This window comes from Carassius gibelio, chromosome B17 (assembly GCF_023724105.1).
Source record: "Carassius gibelio isolate Cgi1373 ecotype wild population from Czech Republic chromosome B17, carGib1.2-hapl.c, whole genome shotgun sequence".
Taxonomy (NCBI): Eukaryota; Metazoa; Chordata; class Actinopteri; order Cypriniformes; family Cyprinidae; genus Carassius; species Carassius gibelio.
Genome location: NC_068412.1, coordinates 19,475,464 through 19,490,340, shown reverse-complemented (window position 1 = coordinate 19,490,340; position 14,877 = coordinate 19,475,464). Strand labels below are relative to the sequence as shown.

At 38.7% G+C, this 14,877-nt stretch overlaps 2 protein-coding genes and 1 long non-coding RNA gene across 4 annotated transcripts in view; 2 read left to right on the top strand and 1 right to left on the bottom strand.

Annotated features, from left to right (window-relative positions):
* Positions 1 to 14,877, top strand: part of LOC127976599 (zinc finger protein Pegasus-like) — a 164,914-nt gene that overhangs the window by 28,222 nt on the left and 121,815 nt on the right. The window lies entirely within an intron of this gene.
* On the bottom strand, positions 2,558 to 5,750 carry LOC127976602 (uncharacterized). Its single transcript, XR_008157892.1, has 3 exons — positions 5,615 to 5,750; positions 5,296 to 5,468; positions 2,558 to 4,389 (listed from the first exon to the last, which is right to left on the bottom strand). It is a non-coding gene; the product is annotated as an uncharacterized LOC127976602 (long non-coding RNA).
* The window catches only part of LOC127976600 (zinc finger protein Pegasus-like), a 126,557-nt gene continuing 119,361 nt past the window's right edge, over positions 7,682 to 14,877 (top strand). The window contains exon 1 of one of the 2 annotated variants that reach the window (XM_052581145.1): positions 7,682 to 7,908. In XM_052581145.1, the coding sequence (XP_052437105.1) occupies positions 7,903 to 7,908 (6 nt within the window). In that variant the 5' untranslated portion in view covers positions 7,682 to 7,902. The remainder of the gene's footprint in view (positions 7,909 to 14,877) is intronic. The other variant, XM_052581146.1, reaches the window with a different exon arrangement.

The window sequence follows — 14,877 nt, the reverse complement described above, 5'->3', positions numbered from 1 at the left end:
TTGAAATTGCCACATATGACCCCTTACAAATCTGTTACCCAATCATAGCAGTGGGGTTTTACTTCCAAGAAAAACATCATAACTGAGTTTTTCAAAGAAAGGGTTAAAACAGAATAGAAAATAACCATTTACTTCTGTTTTTTTGTTTTTGTTTTTGTTTTTGTAAAAATGTAAAAATCTTGCTGACATTATAAGTGAATCTCAGAGAACCATATTTTTTTTTGAAATCTAAGTTTTCCTGGAATCAATTATAGAAATGCTTAGCCTATTGTATTTAATATATAAGCTGATAATAAAAAAGAAACTAACTAAATAAATAAATAAAAACATATGATTCCTAACACACACATAATCTGTATGTAATGCAATGATGACATGATTTGTAGCTGTCACATTTATTTGTAATATCATTATAACATTTTATTAAAAAAATAGAGTGCTTCCTTGTGCTAAGTAGGTCTGCCCCCGACTAAAGATTTTTCTAGTCAACTAGTCACACATTATATTAAATTAATATAATAATAGTCTAAAGTAAACCATCCTTTAATATATAGGCAGGCGCATTACGGAACTGGTTCAGTTTACAACAGTGAGCGCAAACTACGTTTAAGTGATAATTACGATTTGATTATGGATATTTTCATACAAACAGATATCAATTCATTGTTCAGCCCCTGGAGCCGTGTGAGAAACTTTTTTTTTTACTTATTCTAGACTGATGCATGCAACACCAGCTGAGTGGCATTAAACAGCTTGAAATACTGCTCCTCCCTGAACACAGTTTATAAACTGTGCCCCCTCAGATTTTTAAGCCAAATGGATTTTGAATCCAAAAGACTCTTTATTTTATATTTGATACGATCATACCAGTGTGATTTGATAGATTCATGCGATGCAACATCATCTGTCAAATTCATAACTTCATTCGAGCTTTGGCTGGCACTGAGCCAGAAGAGTTGACAGCGGTGTGCATTATAACCAATCACAGACGAGTCTTTTGAGCTTATGAATGCAATGGCCAATCAGAGGCATTCAGATAAGTCAGCCAAAATGGCAGTGTGTGTAAACAACCACCATAAAATAATAATAATAATAATAATAATAATAATAATAATAATAATAATATGCTCAAATCTTTACCCCTTTCTCAGATTGTGCCAATTTCGGATGCCTTTCAACATGCCCCTCACATGATAGTTTGATTGACAGGAGCATTTTAGCACAGTCTGGACTGGCAGCTTACCTTATGAGCTGTCATCTGTCTGCCATTGTTAGACTGCAGGAGCACATGTAGACAAGAATGACTCCTAAGCTATTGAGGTGTTCTGTTGTTGGATGCAATAATGAACATAGCAGTCGTTATTTACTCCCAACATCTGAGCCACTGAAGGCACAGTGGATTGTTTGTTTTTGAAGAGAATGCACCCCGATCTACATAAATGGGTCTATGTTCGTGCCAATCATTCGTGAAGCAGCTTCACATCCAGAAGAAGTGAGTGTAAGGTTTTTTTCTATGAATCTTTGCAAATCGTCTTTCCTAATATTGTGCTTATTAGCAAGTTTCATGTTGAATGTGGCTAAAGTAATCAGAGAGCAAGTCAGAAGAGAGGGGTGGGGTTAGCATAGCTCATTAACATTTAAAGGGCAATGCTACAAAACTGTGTACTCTGAAAAAAGCTGTTTTTTTTTTGACAGAGTAAAGAAGTGTTTTTACACTACCATTGAGAAATTCTAACAAAACTATGTTACAGACTTTTCATTAAGATGCTAAAGAATCATATCACCTTGTGGAAAATGGGCATCCTATGCCCCCTTTAATACAGTGGTTGCCAAAACTGTCCTGGAGGACCCCCTGCCCTGCACATTTTGTATGTCTGCCTAATCAGACAAACCATATTTAGTTCTTGCAGTCTGATGAGTGGAATCAGGTGGGTTAGATGTTAAATAAAATATCTCGCTTGGCATTGAACTGAGCTTTATAATTTTACAGGTATTATTTATACTCTAACAACATTACACACTAACTAAAGTTTGAAACATGGGATCATGAAGAATGGGACCTTTAACCGCCCCACCAAGAAAAAGGCATTTTAATTTTTTTTTGTTTGCATTTCTTATCTTGCTTATGTTGCTAGTTACCACACTGTATTTTTTTTCAACACATCCCATAATTTCTTAAATATCGGCCTCTACCAAATGGTTGATATGTCACTTAATGGTAAAAATACCGGAATTCATACACTTACTATAAAGATCAGAAAATATAATACAGTAATATAACATAAAATAACTATAACACTAATTTGATAAAAATCTAAATAAAATAGTTTTGTATATTGAATCTTCTTTATTTATTGAAGTATGTTATAAAATATGTCAGGTTCTCATTTTAATACAGGAAATTATACGTTTTCTTGTTTTTCTTTTAACAATAAGCAAAAATAAATAACAGAAATAACTAAAAGTAACAAAACCAAAGGCATTACATTCTTTCAGCATTCAAAAAATGTAAAATAAAAATAGCTAAGTATATTAATGTAATGGCATTTTAAGCTCGTATGATTCAAGAAACATGTTGTCAAGTGTGGTAGTGCAACTGGATTTTATTTATTTATTTTTGTAGAAAAATGAACATTTCTTTGTAAACAATAAATGCTGTGCAGTGTAAGTCTTGAGCCAGGGGTATCCTCTGGCTCCTACAATGAAACTGTTTTTATAGTGTGTTTGCCTTTTCTTCTTTTCGAACATGGAATCTTAGTAGAGGATTTGCCTGTTGAGGGAGCATCATCTTCATCCAGGAGCTCAAAAGAACTGTCACCAGCTACCTCTTCTCAGACGGGGTGATAATCCAGATCCTTCTATATCCGGGTTCCTCATATCTAGACCTCAAGATCCACTTTCCTGCAGAGTTTAGATCTAACTCTAATCAAACACACCTGAGCATGCTAATCAATGGCAATCAATGTATTTGGGATCATTAGAAAATCACAGGTAGGTGAATTTGATCAGGGTTGGAGCTAAACTCTGCAGTACATTTGACCTCCAGGGCAAGATTTGAGGAAGGGGGCTCCATGTCAGTGGTTCTCAAACCTCTCCATGAAGTACCCCCAGCACTAAAGTTTTGAGAATTACATAAATATTAGTTTTCAAAAAGTTTTCTGCTAAACTGCTTTTAGATCTTTGTTTCAGTTGTTTCTGTGATGTACTGAAATATAATTACAAGCACTTCATACGTTTGCAAGGCTTTTATCGACAATTACATGACATTTATGCAAAGAGTCGTGTTGGCCCTTCTTTTTTAGGACCTCTGCAATTCGACTGGGCATGCTCTCAATCAACTTCTGGGACAAATCCTGACTGATAGCAACCTATTCTTTCATAATCACTTCTTGGAGTTTGTCAGAATTAGTGGGTTTTTGTTTGTCCACCCGCCTCTTGAGGATTGACCACAAGTTCTCAATGGGATTAAGATCTGGGGAGTTTCCAGGCCATGGAACCCAAAATTTCAACATTCTGATCCCCGAGCCACTTAGTTATCACTTTTGCCTTATGGCACGGTGCTCCATCGTGCTGGAAAATGCATTGTTCTTCACCAAACTGTTGTTGGATTGTTGGAAGAAGTTGCTGTTGGAGGGTGTTTTGGTACCATTTTTTATTCATGGCTGTGTTTTTGGGCAGAATTGTGAGTGAGCCCACTCCCTCGGATGAGAAGCAACCCCACACATGAATGGTGTCAGGATGCTTTACTGTTGGCATGACACAGGACTGATGTTAGTGCTCACCTTCTCTTCTCCCGACAAGCCTTTTTCCAGATGCCCCAAACAATCGGAAAGGGGCTTCATCTGAGAATATTACTTTGCCCCAGTCCTCAGCAGTCCATTCACTATACTTTCTGCAGAAGATCAATCTGTACCTGATTTGTTTTTGGAGAGAAGGGGCTTCTTTGCTGCCCTTCTTGACACCAGACCAATCTTCCAAAAGTCTTCGCCTCACTGTGCGTGCAGATGCGCTCACACCTGCCTGCTGCCATTCCTGAGCAAGCTCTGCACTGGTGGCACTCCGATCCCGCAGCTGAATCCTCTTCAGGAGACGATCCTGGCGCTTGCTGGACTTTCTTGGAACGCCCTGAAGCCTTCTTTACAAGAATTGAACCTCTTTCCTTGAAGTTCTTGATGAACCTATAAATTGTTGATTTAGGTGCAATCTTAGTAGCCACAATATCCTTGACTGTGAAGGAGACATAAAAAATGTGCAGGGCTGGGGGTACTCCAGGACAGATTTGAGAACTTTATTGGGTCATCAACATAGCTGAGATCAGCATCAGAGTCCTTGCGGTTTCCTGTTACATGGGCCTAAAGTTCTTGTACCATAGAAACTGTTGAAATCCATCTAGTAATCGTAAAAAAAGAACAACAACAAATAAATATATTACAATCTCTTACATTTCTTAGTAATGTTAATATGTCAGCATTTTTCATTTAATTAGAAATTGCATCTGATATTTATTCTATGAATTCATTATATTTACTTAAGAAAATATCCAAAAGTGGCAAAAAACACACATTTAAGAAATTATCTCAGTGGAGAAATAACAAGAGCGGTGTCATTTTCATAGCTATGAATAATCAGAAGTTATTTCTCAGCAAATTGTACGTTCTGAATCCAGAAATTGATGATCTGAAAACATTAGCACAACTTTTCTACAATTAAAGTGACAAATCAACAGTTTGGTTGAGCACGTTTTTGAAAAATTATTAAAATCATACTAAAGTTTTTTAAAGAGCTGAACATGCAGTGCCAGCTGAAGTTTGGGCTTTGGTCCTATATGATGTTAAATTTGGTAGAAAATAGAAGCAAGTGGCTAATATCAACTGAGGCAAAAAGGCAGAAAATGTTGTGTCGCTGAAATCCTATCAACCACGGAACTGTACACAGTTTACTTCAACGTCATTGCTATCAACTCTGACTCAGTCAGGGTCTTGTTTACCGTATATATATATATATATATTTTTTAAACTAGGCTTGATATAGTTAAAACACGGACACACAAATACAAAGCAACAAATGGAAACTCATTATATATGGAGGTGGTGATGAAAATTTTACTACCAAGTCAAATTGCGTTTGTTACCTTTTACTACCATGGGCCTTCATTTTGGTAAATTCTTTTTACTACCGCATGGACACCCTGGTCAAAAAACATGGTAATTTTCAGTTTTGGCAAAAGAAGAGATACGCATCCCCCTAAAATCAGCACTGGAGCCATGCAGGATCTGGTATATATATAGGTCATACCTGTTTGGTGGTTCCACATGCAAGTGGGAAGCTGAAAACAACTTCAGTACTGCTAATGTTGGGTCTGCAAAGATGGTCGTCAACATAAAGGTCATTTCCATTCAACCCAAGTGAATTCAGGTAAGATCTCTGAATGACAATGACCATGTTGTCTGAGGAACAATCCACACAACCTGGAGATCAAATAATTTAATTCCCTCAATGTAATTTTGTGTATTTAAAGTATTTATTTAAATTTAGAAACAAAGGTGTTGAAGGTTTTAATAATTACAGCTGTCTGATAGTGATTCTATTTTTAAAAAAATTCACAGGGCATTACCTTCATCTTAAGTCAGAGAGCTTGTAAATAGAGCCTTAAAACCATGGCTGACACCAGACACTTCATTCCTGAAGACAACAGTCAAGTATCGTGAAGAAGAGTGAAACACCTGGTTTGTTGTGTCATTGAAGCAGACCTTTCCCAGCTGAGGATGATCAGTGGAAGAGCCATCATATACTGTGATGTAGTCACAGTTACAGCAGCGATCCAATCTGAAAGAACCAAAAGTAGACATTTTAACCTAACTACATTTTAACCTAACTACATTTTAACCTAACTACATTTTAACCTAACTAGTTCCACCCACAGGTCATTAGTGGTACTTCACAAAAAATACAACATTGCTCTTAAGAGCAACAATTTTTTCATAATATATTAAAGACTTGAATAAAATGAGGTATATACTTTTTCTTTTCTTTTTTTTTTTTTTTTAGCAAAAAAAAAAAAAGATATATATTTTTTAACTTTATGGATACCAAACATTGTACCACTAGTTCCACCATAATTTAATCACCACTGATCTCTCATTTACTGCACATCAGCAAATGTCAGGAAGATCCTCTGTCCTTGCTCAGCAGAGAGATACCACACACAGTAGGCATTGTCATGGTAATAGTTGGGGTAGTTTGGACTGGAAATGTGTCCTCCACATTCAGGTTGAGGAACTGGAGATCAAAATGCCCCCAAATGCATGAGATAAGAATAGTTTCCAGACGTGTGGGAAAAGTGGAGAAAAGGCCACAATTTTCCAGTTTTACACATTGGATGCTACTGATCAATGGTGATTGTTATATTATATTCTAGCACTTACATGTGCTCACAAAACGATGCCTTGCACATGTGTTTGGATAACCATATTTGTAAATTTTTCCAGTTGATATTTTATGATATTTAATGAACCTTTTATAGAATAAATAGTAAAAGGTGTAAACATTTTTAAACATAATTTTAATATTTTTCTTTTATAAAACATACTGACAAAATACATTTTTCTTTACATGTTTTCATATGAGTATCCAACATAAATTAATATTTACACTGTAAAAAATGTAAGTTAATTTCACTCAATAATAAAAGTTCATGGACTTAATTGAAATAAGTTCTGTAAACTCAAAATGCTGTTGCAGTAGGGTGAACTTAAAATTGTGTTTTATAGTTCCCAGCATGCATTGCATCGTCCAACAAGGAAAATAAATGAAGAAATTGTTATTTTGTGTGTTTTTACACAAGATTAACACAGAGAGACTTAGTGATTAAATGTTGTGTTATGTTAGGATTTACATATGTTTCTGTTATGTTGGTTTTCTAAATATACTGCATGATGATTGAATATTTATATGCACGTATTTTGAGTCTTTTTCATAACTACATTAGTACATACCAGTGTGCTGTTGCTAACTAGCACTGAATTAATTATAAGGATCTGAATGAATATACTGTTAATGGAAGTTGTATATGATTATCGTTGTCATGAGTGGGGTGGGATCATGGAAGCGAGGCTTGGCTTGACTCCCGTGGCTCTCAGCCCCACCCCACTTGTCATAAAAAAATGTAAGCTTTATTAACTTAAAAAAAAAAAATAGTTGTTTACTCAAATATTTTAAGACAATAAGTTTCCACAAATGTTTTGAGTATTCTTAACTTACCAGGTTTAGAGTGTATTATAAAGTTGTAAATTCATACACTTTTTAATGACTTTTATAATATACTACTGTCAAAATTGTTTCTTTACATGTTGTAATAGATTTAAAATAATAAACAGTTATCAAATTTTTTTTTTTTTAATGGTTTCCTCTCAAATAACTTTTTTCCTTGTCTTCATGTGGTGAAAAGTGTCAGGAACACAACTGGACACAGATGCAGGTATGGTGTGAGAATTTATTCAAAAAAAGTCCAAAAGAAAAACTCCCTCCAACTAACAAAAACAGGCCGGGGAATAATAGAAAAATGTCCAGCAGGAAAATAAGAGGCTTGAATGTCCTTTCGTAAACACCCGGCAGGGGGCGCCCGATGGCGCGGCCACGTAGGAAGTGGAGGAGGGAGGAGAACACGAGAGAGCCCGTCACGGAGCAAACCAAAAACACTTCTGAGGAATGCAGGGGTCCGGTCTATTAAATGAGGGAGGGGAAAAAATAGAAAAAGCAAAACAAAACCAGTAGCAGCAGACAATGGCACGACAGAGCAGGACTAGACAGAATGACTACACATGGGCTGTAGTCGAACGACGATCTGGCACCGATTGGCGCGACAGACGGGAATAAATAGAGGAAGAGATGGACAAACATTGAATGCAGGTGAGTGGAGTCAAACAATTAGAAGCGGAAACTGTAGTAATGAGGGGGAGGGAGGAACGCCACAGATAGGTGCAAGACGAACGATCAAAACCAAAACAAAACACCATGTGCGCATGAAATGACGACATAAACAAAAACACACACCGAAGAACAGGGTGATCAGACAGCTGACATGACAAAAAGCTGTGTAATAAGTGATATGACTCTACATTATGTCTTAATGTCAATCTTGTTTGATCTTCCTCTAGGCTCAAAGTCATTTGATAGAAACAGTTTTTCTTTGAATAACTTTTAAATTAAATAGCTAATAAAATATTTCAGATACAGCATTATTTTATGTCTAATGAATTCATTTTTTTCAGACTCAGCAGACTGAGCAGCACATTACATAATGAATTGGTCTCTGGTGTGATAGTTCCCAACATCTGAAATAAATAAAAAATAATATAATGAATTATTAAAAATCAACAGACATCCAAATGTAGCTGTATGAAGGTCACATGTAAATATGATTACCTGCACAGTATGCCACAGCACACATACTTGGCCTAACAAATTCATATACATAATAATTGCCTGGACAGGCTTTCACTCTAATGGGAGTAGAATTGTAATAGCAGCAGTTATTGTGCCAGGGACCACAGACACCTCGGGTGACCACTCCATTCTCGACTTTTGGGTGTTCACCATTTAACCACAGTGGGGCATGAGTGCCACATTTGTTGTAACGTTTGATCAGGCTCCAGTCCACCAGAGGGAGCCTTCACCTGAATATTGAACTTTGCCACTTCCTGTTCCTGCCACATCATTTCCTGTCTTGTCATTTTCTGTCACCCTGTATATAAGTCATTTGTTTGTACTTCCACTTTGCGAAGTATTGCCAGTTCACTGCCTTACTAAGCATTCTTTCATTGTTCCATTGTTGATATTTGTTATGACCTTTGCTTTTGCTCTTTTGACTCACGTTTTTGGATTACTGTTTTGGATTTGTCTGCCAGTGGACTGTTTTGCCTGTGTTTTGACCCAAGCCTGTGACCTGACCACGAGTTGTGACTTTTGTTTGGATTTTATGCTCAGATCCTATAATAAAGACCCACTTATGGAATCCACTCAACCTAAATCCTCCTTACAGAATACTTCGCCAGGTGCGGATCCAGCGGAAGTCTCTCAACTCCTTTCTACCATCGAGTATCAAAAGGATCTGCTGAATGGTTTTCAACACCAGTTGTTGAAGCTACAAGCCACCAATGAGCATCTGACACAGTACATTCGGTCTCTCCCTGCCCCACGACCTGACCCGGTAAGATTCGCATTACTTGATGGCTCTCCTGACAACTGTACTGGTTTTCTACGTCAGTGTTCTATCTATTTCTCTATCCGACCTGAAACTTATCACCAAGACCATACAAAGTGTTCGTTTATCATGACCTTGTTTACCGGAAAAGCATTAGAGTGGGCTACAGCTGTTTGGGATCATGATACACAAATCCAGCAGTCTTATAGTTATTTCACTCAATTGATTCTTGAGGTCTTCCAATATCCTGCTGGGGGCATGGACGCAGCAACTCAACTAACTCAGTTACGCCAAGACAACAGGCCAGCTTCTGACTATGCTATCCAGTTTCGCACTCTCGCAGCACAAAGTGGGTTTAATGATGTTGCTTTGAAGCACATTTTTCGTTCAAGTCTGTCTGCTAAATTACAAGCGGAATTACTATGTAAAGATGACTCCCTCGACTTCTCCCAGTTTGTTACCCTTGCTATCAAGATTGACAATCTTTTACGAACTCAACCAAGTCCCAAGTCTAACGTCGCTTATGTGCCTACTATTACTGCGCAAACACCATGTCAGTCGGTTCCTACTGAAGCCATGCAAATTGGAAGAACTCACTTACCACCTGATGAATGGAGAAGAAGATTACTCAATCAACTCTGTTTCTACTGTGGTGAATCAGGACATCGCTGTTCCAACTGTCCTGTTAAACCTGCTGCAAACCCCTATTCAAGTTATCGTGTGAGTCACATGTTCAATATTTAACAAATCAGTTTATGCTTGTCACTTCCCATCATTTTGTCAGTTGCTAATCAAGACCATCATTTTTCAGCATTAATAGATTCTGGAGCTGCTGCAAATGTGATTCATCAAGATTTTGTTAAGCACTTGAACATTCCTACAAATCAAATGTGAGCCACCTATTGCTGTTACTGCCGTTGATGATGGTCCTGTCAGTAAAGGTCATCTCACTCATCAAACACTTCCCATAAAACTTAGAGTTGGCCTGTTTCACATGGAAGAAATCACTCTATATGTTATATCATCACCACGAAACCCAGTTATCCTAGGATATCCTTGGTTGTCTACGCACAACCCACAGTTTTCCTGGAGGGAGAAGGAGTTGGTCAGTTGGTCACCTCATTGTCACTCTCACTGTCTAGAGCTGCCCACCAAGCTTCCAGTCTGCACGACTCATCTAGCCAAGAATCCAATTTCACTTCCCACTAATGTCCCTACTGAGTATGCTGACTTAGCCGAGGTGTTTAGCAAAGACAAGGCCACCAAGCTGCCACCTCATCGCCCCTGGGACTGTGCCATTGACCTCCTTCCTAACACCTCTCCACCTAAGAGTCGTGTTTACCCGCTGTCTATTCCTGAAACCAATGCCATGGAAGAATACATTGAAGAGGCCTTATCTTATGGGTTTATTAGGCCATCCACCTCTCCTGCAGCATCTGGGTCCTTTTTTGACCTTGTATTGACTAACGAGGACTCAACGCTATCACTGTTCAGAATCGCCATCCTTTGCCTCTTATCCCTTCCTCTCTGGAGCTATTACGTGAGGCCAGCTATTTTACTAAATTGGACCTCAGATCTGCCTACAATCTCATCAGAATCCGTGAGGGTGATGAATGGAAGACGGCTTTTCTCACCAGCAGGGGACACTACGCGTATTTGGTTGTGCCATTTGGGTTGGCCAATGCACCTTCAATTTTCTAGTCCTTCGTTAATTAAGTTTTCAAGGATCTCTTGAATCAGTATGTGATTGTCTACATAGACGATATCTTGATCTACTCTTGCTCCATGGAGGATCATGTCTCTCATGGAAGAACTGTGTTGTCACGCCTACTCCAGAATGGTCTTTTTGTCAAGGCGAAAAAGTGTGAGTTTCATGTTACATCAGTTAAGTTCCTGGGATACAATATTAGCCATTCAGGAGTTGAGATGGATGACATCAAAGTAAAAGCTGTCAAAAACTGGCCCATACCCAGCACTGTTAAGGAGTTACAACGATTTCTAGGATTTGCAAACTTCTACCGTAGATTCATCCGTGATTTCAGTAACATAGCTGCACCAGTCACCTCACTACTTAAAGGAAAACCCAAGAAGTTAGTATGGGTGGAGGCAGCTACTTCAGCAATCAACAAGCTCAAGTCCAGTTTCACCACAGCTCCCATTCTTAAGCATCCAGATCCTAAACTTCCCTTCATCGTCGAGGTTGATACCTCCGACTGTGGAATCGGTGCTGTCCTCTCTCAGCGTCATGGAACATCCAGCAACACCCTTGTGCATTCTTCTCAAGAAAGTTAACTCCAGCTGAGAAAAATTATGATATTGGTAACAAGGAATTATTATCCATCAAGGCCGCTCTTGAAGAATGGAGACACTGGCTAGAAGGCGCCCTTCATCCCTTTCAGGTCATTACGGACCACAAAAACCTAGTGTATATCAAGGATGCCAAGCGTTTGAATCCTCGTCAGGCAAGATGGGCACTCTTTTTCACTCGATTCAATTTCGCAGTCACGTACCGTCCAGGAAACAAAAATAGTGAGGCAGATGCATTGTCACGTATCTATTACTCTGCCAATTCACAGATGAGACCAGAAACCATCTTACCACCCTCCATCATCATCGCACCCATCCAGTTGGATATTATGGAAGAGATTCAACATGCCCAACACGAAGAGCCCATCTGGGAAAATCTATGTTCCAACCAGTCTGCGTAACAGAACCATTCAATGGGTTCACACATCCCTGCTTCTGGACATCCTGGAATTAATCGCACCACTGCTTTGGTCAGAAATTCTTTTTGGTGGCACACATTATCTGCAGATGTCAGTAATTATGTACGTGCTTGTCAGATCTGTGCTCAGTCACGAACACCTCGACAATTGCCTGCAGGACTTCTAGAACCGCTACCAATTCCCCAACAGCCCTGGTCACACCTGTCTATTGACTTTGTCACTGATCTGCCTAACTCTCAAGGATTCACCACCATTATGGTCTCCATTGACCGCTTCTCTAAGTCTTGTCGTCTCATTCCATTGAAAGGAATACCCACTGCCATGGAAACTGCCCAAGTTTTGTTCAATCAAGTATTTAGGATTTACGGACTTACCAGATGATATTGTGATTTACCAGATGATATTGTGACTGATCGAGGCCACAGTTCACATCCTGTGTTTGGAGAGCTTTTTGCAAACATTTAAACATCAATGTCAGTCTCACATCTGGCTATCATCCTCAAGCTAATGGTCAAGTAGAGCGTCTTAATCAGGAGATTGGTAGATACTTGAGATCATACTGTAGCCATGAACAGGAGAAATGGAGCATATTCCTCCCATGGGCAGAATGCAGCTGATCGACACAGACGTCCACATCCTGAGTATCAGCCAGGTCAAATGGTGTGGCTTTCCACTCGTGACCTACGCCTGAAACTCCCGTGCAAGAAACTAAGTCCAAGGTACAATGGGCCTTTTTAGATTATACGTCAAGTTAATCCTGTTACCTACCGTTTAGAGTTGCTTGCTTATTACCACATCTCTCCGTCCTTTCATGTGTCCCTCCTGAAACCGGCCCACGGCCCATTGAGCCCCAAAGCCACTGACGAAGAACCGCCTCCACCGCTTGAGATCGAGGGAGCTCCTGCCTACCTAGTCCGGGAGATCCTAGATTCTCGCAGGAGGAGGGGTCAGATGCAATATCTCATTGACTGGGAGGGATACGGCCCGGAGGAGAGATCATGGGTAACAACTAAGGACATTTTGGATTCATCACTTATCAGAGACTTTCACCAAACTCACCCAGATCGTCCGGCACCCAGACCAAGGGGTCGTCCTAGAAGAACACCTAGAGGTTTTCCTAGGGGGAGGGAATCTGTAACGTTTGATCAGGCTCCAGTCCACCATAGGGAGCCTTCACCTGAATATTGAACTTTGCCACTTCCTGTTCCTGCCACATCATTTCCTGTCTTGTCATTTCCTGTCACCCTGTATATAAGTCATTTGTTTGTACTGCCACCTTGCGAAGTATTGCCAGTTCACTGCCTTACTAAGCGTTCTTTCATTGTTCCATTGTTGATACTTGTTATGACCTTTGCTTTTGCTCTTTTGACTCACGTTTTTGGATTACTGTTTTGGATTTGTCTGCCAGTGGATTGTTTTGCCCCAAGCCTGTGACCTGACCACGAGTTGTGACTATTGTTTGGATTTTATGCTCAGATCCTATAATAATGACCCGCTTATGGAATCCACTCAGCCTAAATCCTCCTTACATTTGTATTCATCAGTACATATGTTTGGCATCTGGGCACTCTGGCCATGAATGAAGAGACGATACCAGCCAAACCAATTCACATTCCGGTCACAAATTAAGACATAGTCATTCTGATAGTCAGTGGCTCTCCAAGGTTCGTCCAGTACAGTGTAGCTGTAGCAGGGGTCATCTGAGTGAGCCTCTGTGTAATCATTCAAATCATTTAAAAAATTTTTAAGTGTTCCTGAACTAGTGTTTCGAGTATCTTCACAATCAGACACATTATAATCAGTATGTGTATTTTGCCTATATACTTACTCTACTGTGGATTTATGGTTCAATTAAATATTTGTTTAAAAAAAAGAAAGAAAAAATAAACTTCACTGACAATTTATGAATTAATTTTGATAAATAAAAAGGTGTTATTTTTAGACTTTTTAATGACTTTTATAATATACTGACAAAATGAATGTTTCTTTACATGTTGTCATATGAATATCCAGTTAGTAACTACACTAAATCTTAAGTTATACATAACTGTAAATTGTATGGTATACTCTATGGCATAAAGTATAACATAAAATTTACTGTTAAGTATAACCACACCCTTTATTATGCAGAACTTTAAGGCTTAATATAATTAAAAAGAATGAGTTATAAAAAAAAAAAAATCACTTCCCCTCACAGTTGTCATTAAGGGTAAAATTAGCTGTATAGACCAATATATATATAAAAGGCTCCATTACCTTGTATCTTACTTTATGTTCTCGTAGAAGCAGTTTTTGTAAAAAATAGGCTAACGATTGCGTCATAACCAGCGACTCTCTGTCGCACAGTAGAGAAATTACTGTATGGACAGGAGGAGAAGCTCGCAGGCAATCTTTTACTGTCTATGAGGCTATCAGGGGGATGTGGAGGTATAAAAAGTCAAGGGAGATAATTAATCAGAATACTTACTCCTGCTCACTCACGTCAAAGAACTCCCCGCTTAAGCTCGCCGTTTCTGCAAGATTAACGATGGCAGTTTGCACATATGTTCTTTGCACAGCTACTAGAAGATTTACATCTGTCAGACAGGTTGCTGAGTCATCAGGCTTAGTTTGAGTCTGCGCGTCAGTAACGGAAGTGCTAAAAATAGCTAAAAATGGGAGGTAAACAAATGCATAACAATTTCTCTTTTTTTAGATCATTTAGATACTTTGTCAATTTGGAACATTTTGGGACTTTTTAAATAGAAAACAAAAAGGTTCTATCTACAAAGTCGAACTCTAACTTGGTTCTAAGGTTCTATCTATAAGGTTCAATCCACCTGAGTGGATTGAACCTTATAGATAGAACCTTAGAACCTATCCCGACAGTTGAATCACTTGTCACTTAAAGGGCAAATGAGCTATCGCTAGAGTTTCTGTAGCACGCGTTTCTTTCCAGCACTTGTAAAT